This window comes from Nuphar pumila, chromosome 15, assembly GCF_984573655.1.
Source record: "Nuphar pumila chromosome 15, dmNupPumi1.hap1.1, whole genome shotgun sequence".
In the NCBI taxonomy this organism is placed as follows: domain Eukaryota; kingdom Viridiplantae; phylum Streptophyta; class Magnoliopsida; order Nymphaeales; family Nymphaeaceae; genus Nuphar; species Nuphar pumila.
Genome location: NC_143263.1, coordinates 72472442 through 72487874, shown reverse-complemented (window position 1 = coordinate 72487874; position 15433 = coordinate 72472442). Strand labels below are relative to the sequence as shown.

The following is a 15433-nucleotide window of genomic DNA, read 5'->3' as shown; positions in this document are numbered from 1 at the left end:
TTTGCACTCTGCTGCATGATTTTCTCATTCATGTATCCAGATCATGTACAATATTTGCTTGCTTGGGAATAATTTGTAGGCTCTTTAATCTCTTGAGCTGCTACCATAAAATTTTGAAGTTTAATGTTATAGGTTTGAAAACTGACCTATCTATCAGTCAGATATTTATCCCTAGTCAGTCTTCTTGAAGTATGTTGTTACAGATTTTTGGATGCTGCACAAAGGATCCTAGCATAGACTATTCATGCCCTGCCATGGAGGATGCTACCATATTGTTCATGTGCTATCATGGAGCCACTTTCTTGGAGATCCTCTTTGATGATCTACCTGTCCATACAATTTATCAAGTTTCTTATGTTGCTGATCTTGATCTTGTTGATTGCCCTGGCCTCTTTGCTGATTATGGTGTTTACAGGTTGCCTAGCTTTCTTCTTCCTTGGTTGTTTGGGCTTGAGTCCTGTCCAAAGGTGTCTAGTTATCACTTTAAGATTATGATCAGTGTTCAAACTCAATGACTCAAAGATCAGCTCATCTCGGTCACGTTCTGTTAACTTTTGATTTTGTGTAAGAATAGTTCATTAATTATAGTGAATTAATTATCGTATGAATAGTAAAACCGCTATAGAATCCACATGATTACTTGTAAAATAAAAAAATAAGTCAAATAACATCATATGCTAAGCTAAACTAAGATACATTGACTCATTTAGTAACAAGAAATTGAACAACTAAGCTTGTGTCTAACTGTATATTGTTTGACATACATCATGAGTAAGTTTGGAAGAAAAATAGAAACTTCCTTCCTCATGCAAAGGCCAAGGGCCCTTATTGAGATTGATAATCAAAACAAAAAATCAACAAAAACAAGGATTAAACTTCACAAATTAAAAATATCAATTAATAAAATCACAGTTTTAGAAACACTTGTAAATAAATTACTGAATATATAAGTGTTACAATGCACAAATGTTTTCAAGACAAACTATGCCCTTTAAAATGGATCTTTTTACAATGTTTGGCTTGGTTTTTTGGTCATTTTTTGTGCTGTGTTATTTAATTTCTAAAAAATAGTGACCAATCCACCGGTTTTGGAAACCACACATACCCTTCCATGGATGGCTAAATTAGCCACTACATCCCAGAAAATTTCTGAAAATATGCATCCAGTGTTATTTCTGGCAAGGCCCATTCATCAGTTCTCGATGGTGACTCTCTCTCTTAGAGTAGAGCATAGAGCCTTCCCTCTTGCTTTTCTATAAGAACCCTTATGTCATGATACTGATGATGGGATTTTTAGGCTTGGCATTTGAGGGTTCTCTCTTCAAATCCGAGACAACTAGAGTTTTTGAAGAAACATGCCTTCAAATCAGGGTTCCTGTAGAATAGGAATAACGAATACAAGAACACACATTTTGTGAAGATCTGAAGGTTGAAGTGGCTAGGACGCAAATTTCTCCTTTGGATTTTTGTCAGTTCTTAATGAAAGTCCATGGATGTTTATATTCTTTTTTGGTGAACCATGAAAGGAAAAGCGATTCAGCATAACGAGATTAGGGGATTTTAGAATATCTATCTGGATGTGGATGAGGTCCGAAAGGAGCAAGATTAGGGTTATAGGATGAATATTGTGATGATATGGGAAACAAGAGTGCATCTCTTATACAAATAGTTTCTACTTCAAGATTTATTCCAAACAAATTTCCATCTGTGATTTTGGGAGATGTGTAAGTGCTGTTCTTTAAATGGAATATCATTTTGTTTTAGGAGGTGGAATTTTCATGGTATTGAGAGAGAGAGAGAGAGAGAGAGAGAGAGAGAGAGAGAGAGAGAGAGAGAGAGAGAGAGAGAGGCCCTTGCTGGAAATCATGCCAGATGCATACTTTCGACAAGTTTTCTGATGGTCCGTGGCTAGGCTATGTAAATGCAACCAGTGGAAGAGAGAAGAAAATGATAAGGACACATCGATCTGATGTTTTAAGAAGGGCACATTGGTCATTGAACTTTAAACATTAAATAATGTAGTTTGGAAATGACAAAAAGCTCAACTAAAAGGTTATGTAAAGGACATTTTGGGGGGCATATTATGTCCAAAATTATTTGTTCATGATATTATAATGCACAAATGGTTGTGCATTGTAACATTCCCTTTATATATATATATATGAAGTAACCATAAAAGCCAAATTTGACTCAGCAGGTTAAAACTGTTGGCCCCAAGTCTGTCTTGGTTTTGCTGGTTCTCGGTTCTATTCATTGGATTAACCCAGTAAGTGAATGAGTTGAGATGAGCTGGAAGAGATTCATCCACTGATGCAGATCTCATTAGAATTCCTTGGATAGATCACTACACTATTTTTAGTTTTATGGATTCTCACATCTAACTTGTTCAAATCAAAACCACTTTGACCAAAAATCACATCTTGAAATTATTATGCATTGTTTTATGGGATCTTAGCAGCAAATTCATACTAATCATTTGCAAAACCCACAAAAAGAAAAGCTTGTGCTTTAGGAAAAAATTTATCAATGCATAGCAAATGCACTGCCGGACTATTGGCTTTGCACAAGGTGAACGCCTTTCATATATCATGTAGTAAGGGGACTTGTCATCTAAAACTTCCATTGATAATACATTAATGATATGTGTTCCTTTTTAGCAACTTTGTTTTGTGGCATAGGTGTATGAGCAAGACTTTCAGTGAAATATTCTACGTTTGTAGAGGTAATCCTTCAACTATGACTATGTAAACTCTCCCACGCCATGAGTTTGGAAATCTGGTAGGGATTTGATAAAAAAAATGAACTGAGAAATATATCAAAGACTTCAAAATTTATGTTGCATGGACAACTTTATGTTGCATGAAGAATCTCCAAGTAAACTTGGTGGACCATCATTAAGAGAAACATAGGAACGAGAGGAAGAAAGTGATGCTTTTGATGGACCCCAATAATCTGAATCTCAAAATGAGGGAAAATTTCTGTCATGAGTTGGAAATGGGAGTTCATGACTCTTCCAAATTTGACATCTTCAACACCGATGATTACTAATTGACCTTTCATTACATGCAAAAATTGACATTAGACTTTTAAGACCCAAAGGCTTCAAAAAATGGCATTTTATGATTTTACAGTGTTTAAATGCATGCAATGAAAGAGGTCCATGTTCATTATAAGATTCAGTGCTACAAATATTACCCGCACTAGACATGATTGCTTTTCTTGAATCCACATACCAATTGTTTCTTGCTGACTAGGATGAGACCAACTACATATTGTTAAGGCGACAACAAGGCTCTCATGTTTCCCGAAAGTTGGCTATTGCATTTTTTGAGACTTGAGCAAAGTTAACAGCATCATTGTAGTTCTTGCCACAACTGCAACACCATATGTTAAGTCCCAACAATTTTCTGCAACGTGGCCACGTCTCTTGCATAGCTACCTTGTGATCACTTGATTTTGTCTGATATGTTGGTCCATGTTTGTGGGAAATGACAACAAATCTCAACCACCGATGGCACTATTTTGACCTTAACCACTTTCTATACATTGAAAAATCTGTCTGGCCTATGACCATTTGAAAATGATATTATGCAGATTACCTTGCCAAACCTTGTTTGTATTGCTAACAGAGGCTTAATACTGTAAGGTTGTTTCTGGATTTCTAGAGTCGGCGAGGGTGGTTGGAAATTTGAGAGAAACCACCAATATCTGATAACCTCTATCCAGTTAATCTTCAATAATTTTTATTTTATTCAAGTACTCGCTAATCATAGGATCCATCCTCTTGGTATTTGCAACTCAGCTTTTGGATTCTTTTGGCTTCATGACATGAAATTCTGGTAGATTGATACAGTCATGGCAGGGCTCAAGCTGGACCTGCAGATTGAGGTCCAAGTTGCGATGCCCATCTCCTTGATTCAATGTTTCGAGTTGGCATATGTGACCAAGAAGAAACTCTCCTGGATGAGCTTGCGCTGCCCTAGAGACAATGAGATGTCCAACCAAAGACACATGTCCCAAGAGAACCAGACCCCTAGTAAGGTAATGCCGAGCCAGCACGAGAGACCGAACATCAATGACCTACAAAATAGGCCAAGGATTCGTACCCTTCGGCGAGGTATAAGCCAGATGAGCGCCTTGCGGTGCAAGTGAAGTGGCTCTCGCATGAGCAGATGGGGGAAGTGCCAAGGGCCTCTGCTATAACTGTGATGAAGTGCAAAACCCTCAATTTGTATTTGTGCAACAACGATTTTGAAGACGACTATGATAGCGATGCCAAGTTGATGGACTCAAGTGAGGATGCATTGAAGGAGGTTCCAGAGATTTTGTATCACCCCCTAGCAAGCGTCGAGGTACTAAAAATTATGTGAGTGCTTGGGATGTTCATCCAACTGACTATCTAGGTTCTATCTAGGTTCTATCTAGGTTCTGATAGGCACTGGGTAAACACACTTCTTGTGTGCATAGACGACCAAAAGGGATAAGTGTGGGATGACACCCAAGCATCCCTTCAAGGTGGTAGTTGGGAACAATAGTAAGCTGAGATGCACCACCCTCTGCCCTGAAATCCGTTTAGAGATCCAGGGGATAGGTTTGATTATGGACATGTACATGCTTCTCATGAAAGGCGCAGATGTCGTGTTGGTGATGCAATGGCTGCAGTCCCTGGGGTCTGTCTGGTGGAAATTAAGGACATGACCATGGAGTTTGAGCATGACGATCGTCCGATTGAGATCTGCACATCTTTCTGAGCACCTCTCTCTATGACTGAGTCTAAACAACTCACCAAGGTGGTACAGGAGGGCGTGTCACAAATGTACGTGATGATGACTCTGTGGATGGAGCACCCACCTCTCTTGAGGAAACCCTACTCCAGGAGTTTGGTGTAGTGTTTGGGGAGCCGAAAGACCTTCCTCCCTCATGGTCTCATAACCATACTATTTATGTCGAGTTTAGAGCCAAACCGCAAACATCCGGTATCGATACGCACATGTTCAGAAGATGGAGATCAAGTTTCTGGTGAAAGAGATGCTCAACGCTAGGATTATCCAGGCTAGCAAGAGTCGGTATTCTTCTTTGGTACTGTTGTTGAAGAAGAATGATAGGTCTTGAAGGTTCTGCATCGATTAGAGGGCCCCTACCTGATCCCTGTGATTGATAAGTTGATGGAGCACTATTTTTCGAAGCGGGATCTCAGGTTTGACCATTATCAGATACAGATGGCCCCAGAGGATGTTCAAAAGACAGTGTTTCAGACCCATGATGGATACTATAAGTTTTTGGTGATGCCCTTTGGTCTCACTAATGCCCTGCCATGTTTTAGGGTTTGATAAATGTCATCTTCCAGCCCTACCTCTGTCAGTTTGTATTGGTCTTCTTCAACATCTTGATCAATAGTCCTTGGGAAGACCACCTGCAACACCTATGTGTTGCCCTAGAGACCCTCGTGGAGCATCGCTTGTATGCAAAGCGCTCCAACTGCAATTTTGGTTGGACACGTGTCCAGTACTTGGGTCACATTATTTCAGGACAGGGACTGGAGATAGACCGCAAGATGATTTAGGCTTTGCAAAGCTGGCCGGTGCCTCAGTCTCCCAAGGGACTGCGGAGTTTCCTTGGCCTTACCGGGTACTATCGCAAGTTCGTCCAGGGGTACACTTAGATCGCCCAACCCTTGAATACTAGGGGTATCAACGAGTCGGGTTTGGCTCAGACCCAAGTGGAACCAGACTTGGACTAAATTTTTGGGTATGGTATCGGGTCTGGACCATGGTCTAATCGGGTCCACTATAAGAAAAACCATACCCGGACCTAATAAGAACTACATGAACCAATACATTGAAAATTTGTGGGTCTTAATCGAAACTCAGGTCGAGTTTGGGTTTGGTATAAAATTTCATAAACTTTACCCAGGTCCAAATATTAATCGGACCTTCGGGTTTGGACCCAGGTCTTAATCAGGTCTTCTTATTTATCACCATACTCGAACCCTATAGGGTTTGGTTCAGGTCAGGTCTGGGTAAACTGGGCTCGTTGATACCCCCCCTACTGAATATCCTCCTAAAGAAGGGGCCCTATGTTGGAACGTGGAGGCTACTACCATGACCCTCCTAAAGAAGGGGCGCTTCTGTTCTTGGACGATCTCTGTCAGGAATCTGAGTTGCACAATTTTCTCTCTACTATTCGCAAAGAGATTCAAGGAGGGGACACTTCCAAATTCAAGATTCGGGAGAACTTGGTGATGCACCACGGGTGGATAGTAGTCCCTCTTGAATCAGATCTTACGAACCATTCTGCAGCTGGTTTGGTAAAACCAAAGAATAAACATTGCTAGTTGTCACAACTGATTTGAATGATTTGTGAATCAATATGAAGTCTGCAGTGACTTGGGAACTCAGTTGAGGTCTGGGTTCTGAGTTCAGGTGAGATCATATCTGTGCTTCTCTTGTCTTTTCCTTTTCCTTTTCCTTTTTCTATATGTTGTGTCAAAATCACTCAAAGCAAATAAACTTCAATCTGACACTTGGTTTTGTGTCTCCATGTCTATTATCAGTTGGGGAAACCCTACAAGTCAATCTGTTGTGGATTGCTTGAATCTTGGTGGAGTTCGTCCAAGTTCTTGATGAACTTGCTGAATCTGCAAGTTGTTTTGACACTTTGACTGTCTTGCATTGGGCTACAGAAGCCCTTAGTCAGTATTTGAAAATAACTGATGTTAATGTAGCAGCCGGAGTTTATGGCTTTCATTGTTGTTGGTGCAAGGCTTCGGACTATCTTTGCTGTATGTCTTAAGGAGTTGTAGTTTATGCTTGGTAGCCAGTCTTTGTATTTCAAATCTACACCTTTCATACTTCCGTCTAGAATACTTAATCTGATTTTGCTCCAAACTATACCCTACCTTAAAACTGTTTTTGCATCTAACAAAGATTGAATAATTTTGTGTCCAGCTTAACCATTAATATTGGTCACTGCACTCACTTCCATTTCTCTATTGACTACAGATTACGGTACTTGGGACATCTGGGCTTTCTGGATCATATGTTGAGCACAGAGCTTGATAACTACTAGCTGCTTCACATAAAGACCGCCAATAATTGTATGAATTGCTTCTGAGGAAAACACTTTTTTTTTCTTGCCTGGAATTTTCTCTGGTATGCCTATCTTACCCTGGAATCAAGAGTTTAGATTGATGTGCTTGCGGTAAAATAGGAGCATTTTGAAGCAGTATCTTACTCAATTCCCTGACAAGAATGTGTTGTGTTTCTATATTAACTGCAGAATGTCAAATAAGAAACAGATTTCTGGTTTTCACTTGCTCTTCTATTTGCTTGTATCCATTAGCCTGTTGTCATTTGTAGAGAGGTACATCCTTCTGCACGACCTTGATATAATATTCGTCTATGATTGAGTTCTGATATGAGGCAGTGGTAACAATTGGTCACGTAGATTCATATATTGCAAGGTTGTCTGCCGTTCGGGAGGACCTTGGCTACTTATGAAACGAAAAAAGTTTAGCTTCACAGGTCCTCTGTTTGTAACGATCTAAGGTCAAGGGTGTGTGAGCACCAAGTTGTTGGTGAGGCATTGTTATCTCCTGAACATGTTTATGTTGGATTTAGTCTAGGACTTGCAGTATTCAAACGTACCCTATAATTGACTCTTTGACTCTATCATAGGATTTGGGATAGTGGCATGGTTGGATATTACCACAACTCAGGTGGATCTGATCAGGTAAACAGGTGGATTCAGTTTTAGGTTTCTAATTCAAAACCAGACCCGACTTTGGAACCAACTAATATACGTAGATATTGATGTTCGAAAGCAAATCTAATCAAGGCAAATAACGAACTTCACTCTCCAAAAAAATAATAATGTGAGCAAAATAATGAATGGGATCCTAGTTTGGTGATGCTTTTCTCAGGTCTGACTCTTGGCCCAATTCAACCACAATAAAATCTTATGTTGATATGGGATTCATTTGCATGCCTACCTGTCACGGTTCCTGTAAATTCATCGATAAATGTCAAATTTGGTGATGGTACCATATTTCATTAGGTAAGGGTTAGGCCTTGTATGGGTCCAGTCAAAACCCGTTAAAGATCCACTTATCGTAATTTGTTGAGAGATGGAAATTTATCGCATTCACTAGCTAATTCAACAAAAGTTCAGGCTGCTTTTCCACACACACACACACACACACACACACACACAAGATGAAAGGTTCAGGCCCTTCTTTTCTTGGGATAACCAGAGAAGAAACCACCTCTCTCGCACAGGATCTGACCCGTATAGGGTCAAGGTTTTGGTGATAAAAAGAAGGTCCGATTAGAATCTGACTCGGACTCAAAGAGCCTGATTAGTATATAGTACCGGGTGTGGATTGTGAAATTTCATACCAGACCTGAGTTCCGATTAAGATCTGTGATTTTTCAATGTAAAAAAGAGAAAAAAATTTATTATTTTACCAGATATGTACCGGGTGTGTTTTTTCTTATAATAGACCCAATCTGACCCGAGTCTGGACCCAGTACCAGTACCTTAAAGCAGGATTGGTAAACTGAGCCAAACGAACTGAACACACCGTTTTCAAGCTCGGCTTGTTTACCAATGAACTCAGCTCGGACTCATGTTTATCTGAGCCGATCACAAGCCAAGCTTGAGCCCAAGCCAGATGAGCCGAGTCCGAGTCCACTCGTGTGGGAAAAAAAGTACGTTAGAAAATGAAGAAGACGGCAGTGGAATTCAAATACCACACCTACAAACATGCAGTTTGCACTCAATGTTGTACCTTTATATATTTTTATTTTACAAGCTTATACGAGTTCAGCCGAGCCGAGAAGCTCGTGGCTCAACTCACCATCTTTACGACCCGATCTTCATCGTGCCCAACCGAGTCGAGTCACGAGCTGATCGGTTTGTTTACCAGCCCAAACTCAAAGTTATATTTGGGTTCGGACCCACCTGGCTCCGAACCAGATATGACCTGTTGATACCCTCTACTAGGGAGTACACTGTACACCCAGCCATTGTGACAAACATCGCGAGAAATATGAATTTATCGCACAGAATCACGATATACTCAATAAAAGATAAAACGGTGTTTTTTTCGCGAGATTTTGCATTTCTCGTGAAATTAACTTTTGAGAAAATATTGCGTTATTTTTGCGATAACTAGAAAATCTTACGAAACCTTTTGTTTTGTGTTTTTTACCCAAATAAAAAAACTGACGCCCCAAAGCCCCCCACCTCCGCCGTCGCGCTTTGCCTCTTTCTCATTTCCTCTGCGTCTCTCGAACCCTAGCACGCACCATTCAGAGGTTTTGTCCGGTGAATAGGCATCGGCAGTGGACCAGCGGACGGTCAATCGGTGTCTGAGGCGTCGGAAACAGTCCGGTGAGTCCAAATCTGCTTCTCTCTCTTTGTGGGTGGCGGTGGACTGAGCTGGTCGAGGTTTTGGTGGTGGGATTGAGTCCCGGAGCAAGGAGTGGAGTTGGAGATTCCATTGATGGAGATCTGGGCCATGGAGGATGATTTATTATTTATTTATTTTTCGAGGTCTGGGTGGTGGAGGCAGAGGTTGGTGGTGGGTTTGGTGCAGGAGCAAGTGTTGGAGTTGGAATTGGTGGAGGTGGACTTGGAAAAAAAATAGAACGACACTTTGGCCGCTCTTTTAGATGTCAAAAACATCGTGATATTGTCATTTATAATGCAAATAACATGTTTTTTAAATTTAATCTGCTGTTTCTCTAAAAAAATATGTTGCTTTGTATTTTTATGTTTTATAAATTTTTTAACTTCTGCATATTTTAATTCCTAACTTTAATTGGTGGTAGAAGTATGATATTTTCTTTTGTTACTGAATGGTCTAGATCCAGTTTGATTCTAACATCAAGGTATTGAGGTCTGACAATGGCGCGAGTATTTTGTATAAATTCTTTAGTTGTATGGGCCAAAATATCCTGTACCTAGACCCCTCAACAAAACAAAGTTGCTGAGATAAAGGAACAATCGTCATCTCTTGGAAGTCACCGAGGTCCTTATCACCTCTGTTGAGGTACATCAAAGAAATATTAGCTTGATACTCATTGTACAGATTTTGTTTATCATATGGCTACTCATGTTCTTGGTGGACCCTATCACATTTTCAAACCTGATTCTCCTCCTTTTTGTATGATTAGCCTTTGGTTGTGTCTGTAAGATTCCTGTGTTGAAGATAAAAAGGGATAATTGTTTATAAAAGTGTTCATTATGAAACAAAAGAAACAAAGAAACTTGATTAATTGAATTTAAATAAGTCTAATAATTTTATTGTATTGTGCTTTTTTGTTCTTTTCTTTGGGTATCAAAATGAGCAGGAAAGAAGGAATTCTGAATTCATGTTGGAGATCAGCTAACTGCTTATTTGTTTAGATTTGTGATTCTTGATTCACCAACCTTCCCTTTCTATCCTCCTTCATTCATCCAACTTGGAAGTATAAACGATAGTCACAGGGTGATATTATCGCGTTATATTCATCAAGCGATATTATAGGTAAAATATCATGATATTTTGAAAATATCGCCAATTTAATAATATCACGATATTATCAACTATTGTTACTGTTTTTATTTATTTTCTACATCTTAAAGATGTTTTTCTTCTTTATTTTGTATTTCTTACTTATTTCTTTTAGTATATATGTAGTTTATTATCTAAACATGAAGTTTTCTTACTTATTTTTGTTATTATATATGTATATATATATTTTTTATGCTCTGAGATTTATCACCAAACCGATAATATCGCGAGAAATAGCCTCGCCGAGATATAGCCGATACCGATATTTGTGACTATGGTATAAACCTAGATACTGGAAGCACCCTGCCAAACTAGCGATTGCACTTCCTAGGAAGTGGGATTAAAAGTTGGAAGCAATTGTGAATCCTGTACATAGGAATCTTGATTCCTGTATAATTCCCATGAAACCACAATGTCGACTTCTATTGCAAGAATTTTGATTCCATGATACAGAACCTAGATTCCTATTCATAGGAACCACGATTCCCATGTTATGGGATCCCAATTCCTGGATGTGGGAATTCCATTTTCTGAATGAATGAATTCCATATATATATATATATATATATATATATATATATATATATATATATATATATATATGTGGTCTTCACCAACTGCTTCAGTTTAAGTTAGATATTTTCTTATGTTGATTCTCCATTCAAAATAGCAATATCCATGTCTGATAACCATATCAATGTGATGTGGATAAAACCATGTGTGCATTGGGTACAATTTGACTGACTATCCTTGCCTGAGTTAAGAAACAATTGGAATTATGTAGACAGTTTCTTAGTTCCAATTGTAGGTAATTATTAAATTAGTAATGCTTTTGGTGTTTTTTGAAATGTTTGTGGCTTAAATTTCTTATTCCTGCTTGTTTTCTTGATTTACCTTTCAGATAAATCAGCTGTATTTACGTGGGAGGAAGTGCACCTTTGCAACTGATTAAGCATTTATATATCCTTTCCAACATGTTGCTAATGGATCCTACATGTAAGAATACATTCCAGCGTCGCATTTGCGATGGTGACCTGGTTATTGTGTATGAGAGGCATGATACCATGAAGGCAGTCAAAGTGCAAAATGGCTTGGAATTCCAAAATAGATTTGGCGTCTTCCAACACTCTGACTGGATTGGGAGGCCTTTTGGGTCCAAGGTACTGAGCAAGAAGGGTGGATTTGTGTATTTATTGGCTCCCACTCCAGAGCTGTGGACTTTAGTCCTAAGCCACAGGACTCAGATTTTATACATTGCAGATATCAGCTTTGTGATATCATACTTGGAAATTATTCCAGGTTGCTTGGTTCTAGAGTCTGGAACTGGCAGTGGCTCACTTACCACATCCCTTGCAAGAGCAGTTGCTCCAACTGGCCATGTCTACACATTTGACTTTCATGAACTTCGAGCTGCCTCAGCAAGGTATATTGATTAAGTTTTTGTGTTAGATTTGTTCTCTGTACAGTACTTGAGGTGAAGCTATTATATTTCAAGTTCTCAATAACCAATTTAAAGGGGATTTTGGAAGCCCTTTTTTTGGTCCATCATAATAAGCCTTTCTTTAACGCAATAATAACTACTGATCGAGTATATTTTACATGTTTAAGAAAGTCTTTCTGTTGTTTTTTTGCGAAAATGATCTTATTGTCTTGCAGGTTTGAGAAATTTTCTTAAATAGTGCTAGTGTAAGGAGTTTTAGCCTTTTTCCTTGAGATGTGATTTATAGTCTTCTAGTTTTCCCTGAATTTTCTGAGTCGTGTATGAAATAATGGAGGCAATATATGAAGATTTGATGAAATAAGAACTCAGCAACTTTGAAGGAGCTCTGCCTATGGAACAGGTGTCATGTTTGGGGCCTTTGGGCAGACCAATGGGCCTGACAATTCTTGCAGAGCCTCCAGAATTGCCCAGGATGGTAAACGGCCTGCGCTTCAACAATTCTGTGTATAGTATGACCTATTATCATATATGACTCCCTTCTTGATTCATGGTTACTTGGTGTATTTAAGGCTGGTAAATGAACCGAGCAGCTCCTTACTCGGCTTGGTTCTTCTTGTCACGAACTCGTTCGTGATTGGTTCATATAGTTGGCGAGCCGGGCCACGAGCAGCTCATTTGGCTTAAATGAATCGAGCCTGAACACAAGGTGTTCAGCTTGGCTCGGCTTGATAGTGCTCGTATAGATAATATATATATTTTTATAGATAATATATATTTTGTGTAATATATAAAAAGAAGAATGCATAAAATATATATAAAAAAGAAGGATGAATGAAAAATATATACATAAAATATGGACTATTAAGTGTAATTTATAAAAAATTATATATTTTCAAGTATAATATATAAAAATGTATATACTATGTATAAATAACATGGAATGCTTTTACACAAGTCAGCTTGTGTTCGGCTCATCTCATTCAGGAACGAGCTGAGCTCGAGCTCGGCTCGGATAAACACGAACACGAGCTCAATCCACTAGTAAACGAGCCGAGCCCAAACATGCCCTGTTTGGTTCGTTCGGCTCGTTTACCAGCCCTAGTATTATTAGACCAAGTCAAAAATTCTTTTCATCATTTCATTGCTGGTCTTTATGATTTGGTCATTGCCAAAAGGTCAAGATTCTTTGGCTGTATCGAAGACACCAGTCTATTTGAATGGTGCATCTAAGCAATTGTATTCTATTTTCATATAATCAAAATTTTGGTAGACTGTGGAATTGTCTAATTCTAGTTGTTCTTTCATCAGGGAGGATTTTGAGAAGACCAGATTGAGTAACTTGATAACTGTGGATGTCCGTGATATTCAAGGTGAAGGATTTCCAGAAAAGTTCTATGGGATGGCAGATTCTGTTTTTCTTGATCTTCCACAACCTTGGTTGGCCATACCATCTTCTGGCAAAACGTTGAAATGTGATGGAATCTTATGCTCCTTCTCACCTTGCATTGAGCAGGTTCAGCGTACATGTGAGACACTGAGATTATCTGAATTCACTGGTGAGTTTTCAATTATCGGTTATATTTCCATCTGTATTGAGTTGTCAAGAACAAAAAGAAAGGATAAAAAGCAAGAGAGGAATAAAAAGTTTGTTGATAGCTAAATTAAATAAACCAGCATGGAGTTGTCTATGGCTAACTCACATGAGAGTGCATATGTGCACATGCACACACCTATACAGGGACACATGGCATGGTTTTGTTTCTCTTTAGTTTGGCCTGTTCTATTACCACGCTGTTGATCTGACTAGCTCAACCTGATTATGATAAATTTCTAGAAATACAGGTTTTCATGCAAATTGAAAATCCATCTTTTTCATTCTATTAATTATTAGCCAGGAACTAGCGATAGCATAGCAGCTAGTTAATTTTCTTCTAATGAGTTAGCTTGTGCCTCTGTTTCTCATCCATCGAACATCTCCATGTTTGCAGCTAGTTGGCTGGTTGTTTCAACTTTCTGCCTCGGAGAAAATTTAAATAATTCTTCCATTTTACACAATTGATCCTATTAGCCTAACCATATAAGTAATACTACGTGATATCTTATCTACTGATGGTCCTCTCACCGAGTGCCAACGATTAATCTTTTCTATTTAATTTCCATTCATTTTTCTTTTGTTGACTGGAAGATTTGAATAGATTAAGGGCTTTTGTTTTGGATTATTTTGGTGCAGATATTCGGACATTTGAAGTACTCCTACGAACCTATGAAGTTAAGGAAGCCAAGATTGATGGAGGTTCTGATGATAGACGGACAGACATTAGTTCTCTTCCCTGCAAGCGGCAGTGTTCAAATGATGGAAGCGTAAGTGAAAGAATGAGTAGAATTGTAGTGCGGCCATGCAGTGAATCAAGAGGTCACACAGGGTATCTGACATTTGCAAGACTACGTGTGACCACCTGATCTCTCTCTCTCTCTCTCTCTCTTGCACATCACACTGCAGCGGCAGCACTGACTGATAGTGCTAGAACTAAGGACCAGGCAGATCCCTTACATTGCCTCTTCATCATCGTTGGATTCTAGAGATCTGTTGATGGTCTGCGTCTGTGGATTCTAGAATGGGAATTGGAAAAAAAAAACTGTTTATAACTTTCACTTTTATGATAGCGTTTTTTAGCTAAATTTTGTCAGAGATGAAGTGCAAAAATACATGTTCAATCATTTGTGGTAGCGCATCTATCCTTCCATACAATTATACTGATGTGGTGAGTGCTCTTTTCATAGTTATCATGTGATTTTGCGGATAGGGTTCTTGTTATTTATGTGACTGCTTTGATCTGCATCTTAAGTAGATCATGACTTCTTTTTCCCCTAAATTCGATGTTCTGTTTCACTTTGAATTTTGATTTTGGTCTCTCTCTCTCTCTCTCTCTTCCACACAGGCACACACACTAGAAACCTGATCTGCATGTATGGTTTGGTATTAACTGGCCCTTGGATCATGTTTTTGGGATGTGTGTCAGATTTTGTGGGAGTTGAAAAATCAACGTCTACAATGTAGTGAATTTTCAACCCTCAAAATTTTGTATTTTTACGTCAAGAAAATACAATAAGGGTTTCTACTATTTTGATCATGCTGAGCACATTCATATGGGGTCAGATTTGATCAAAACAAACTCCATGTGTTTTTTTTTAGAGGAAAACAAACTCCACGAATTCCAACTAGGGGTTTCTTCCCCCTGAGGGTAGCAAATATTTTCCTGAAACATTGTAAAGAGAGAAAAAATAAGCAAAATCTCAAAGGCACTTTTTCTATTTTTTATGCTTTTGAATTGGTTTCCTGCTGCTGCTTTTATTCTCTACAAATATTAAGCATTTCTTGTTACCTTCAATTGGGAATAGTCGGTGACTCGGTGTGCACATAAATCCAGGATTTG

The 15433-nt window shown here is 38.8% G+C and overlaps 2 protein-coding genes across 3 annotated transcripts in view; both read left to right on the top strand.

Moving 5' to 3' along the window:
• Window positions 1-7311, top strand: part of LOC149815578 (succinate dehydrogenase subunit 5, mitochondrial-like) — a 17648-nt gene extending 10337 nt beyond the window's left edge. Inside the window, exon 5 of the mRNA XM_089988798.1 lies at window positions 7002-7311. Within this exon, the coding sequence (XP_089844924.1) occupies window positions 7002-7058 (57 nt within the window). The 3' untranslated portion in view covers window positions 7059-7311. The remainder of the gene's footprint in view (window positions 1-7001) is intronic.
• A 1949-nt stretch (window positions 7312-9260) lies between these two features.
• Window positions 9261-14746, top strand: LOC149815577 (uncharacterized). 2 transcript variants are annotated; one of them, XM_089988796.1, is made up of 4 exons: window positions 9261-9393; window positions 11460-11981; window positions 13308-13555; window positions 14230-14746. In XM_089988796.1, the coding sequence occupies exons 2-4, from the start codon at window positions 11533-11535 to the stop codon at window positions 14457-14459; spliced, it is 927 nt and encodes a 308-aa protein (XP_089844922.1). In that variant the 5' UTR covers window positions 9261-9393; window positions 11460-11532; the 3' UTR covers window positions 14460-14746. The 2 variants fall into 2 exon arrangements, with proteins under 2 accessions (XP_089844922.1, XP_089844923.1); XM_089988797.1 differs by having other exon boundaries at window positions 9261-10054.
• Window positions 14747-15433: the final 687 nt, after the last annotated feature.

Bases quoted from the DNA above. Each gene is read 5' to 3' on its own strand.
- LOC149815577 (XM_089988796.1), top strand. From the start codon at position 11,533: ATGTTGCTAATGGATCCTACATGTAAGAATACATTCCAGCGTCGCATT. The intron at 11,982-13,307 runs GTATATTGATTA...TTCTTTCATCAG, and splicing joins CTTCGAGCTGCCTCAGCAAG to GGAGGATTTTGAGAAGACCA. The intron at 13,556-14,229 runs GTGAGTTTTCAA...ATTTTGGTGCAG, and splicing joins GAGATTATCTGAATTCACTG to ATATTCGGACATTTGAAGTA.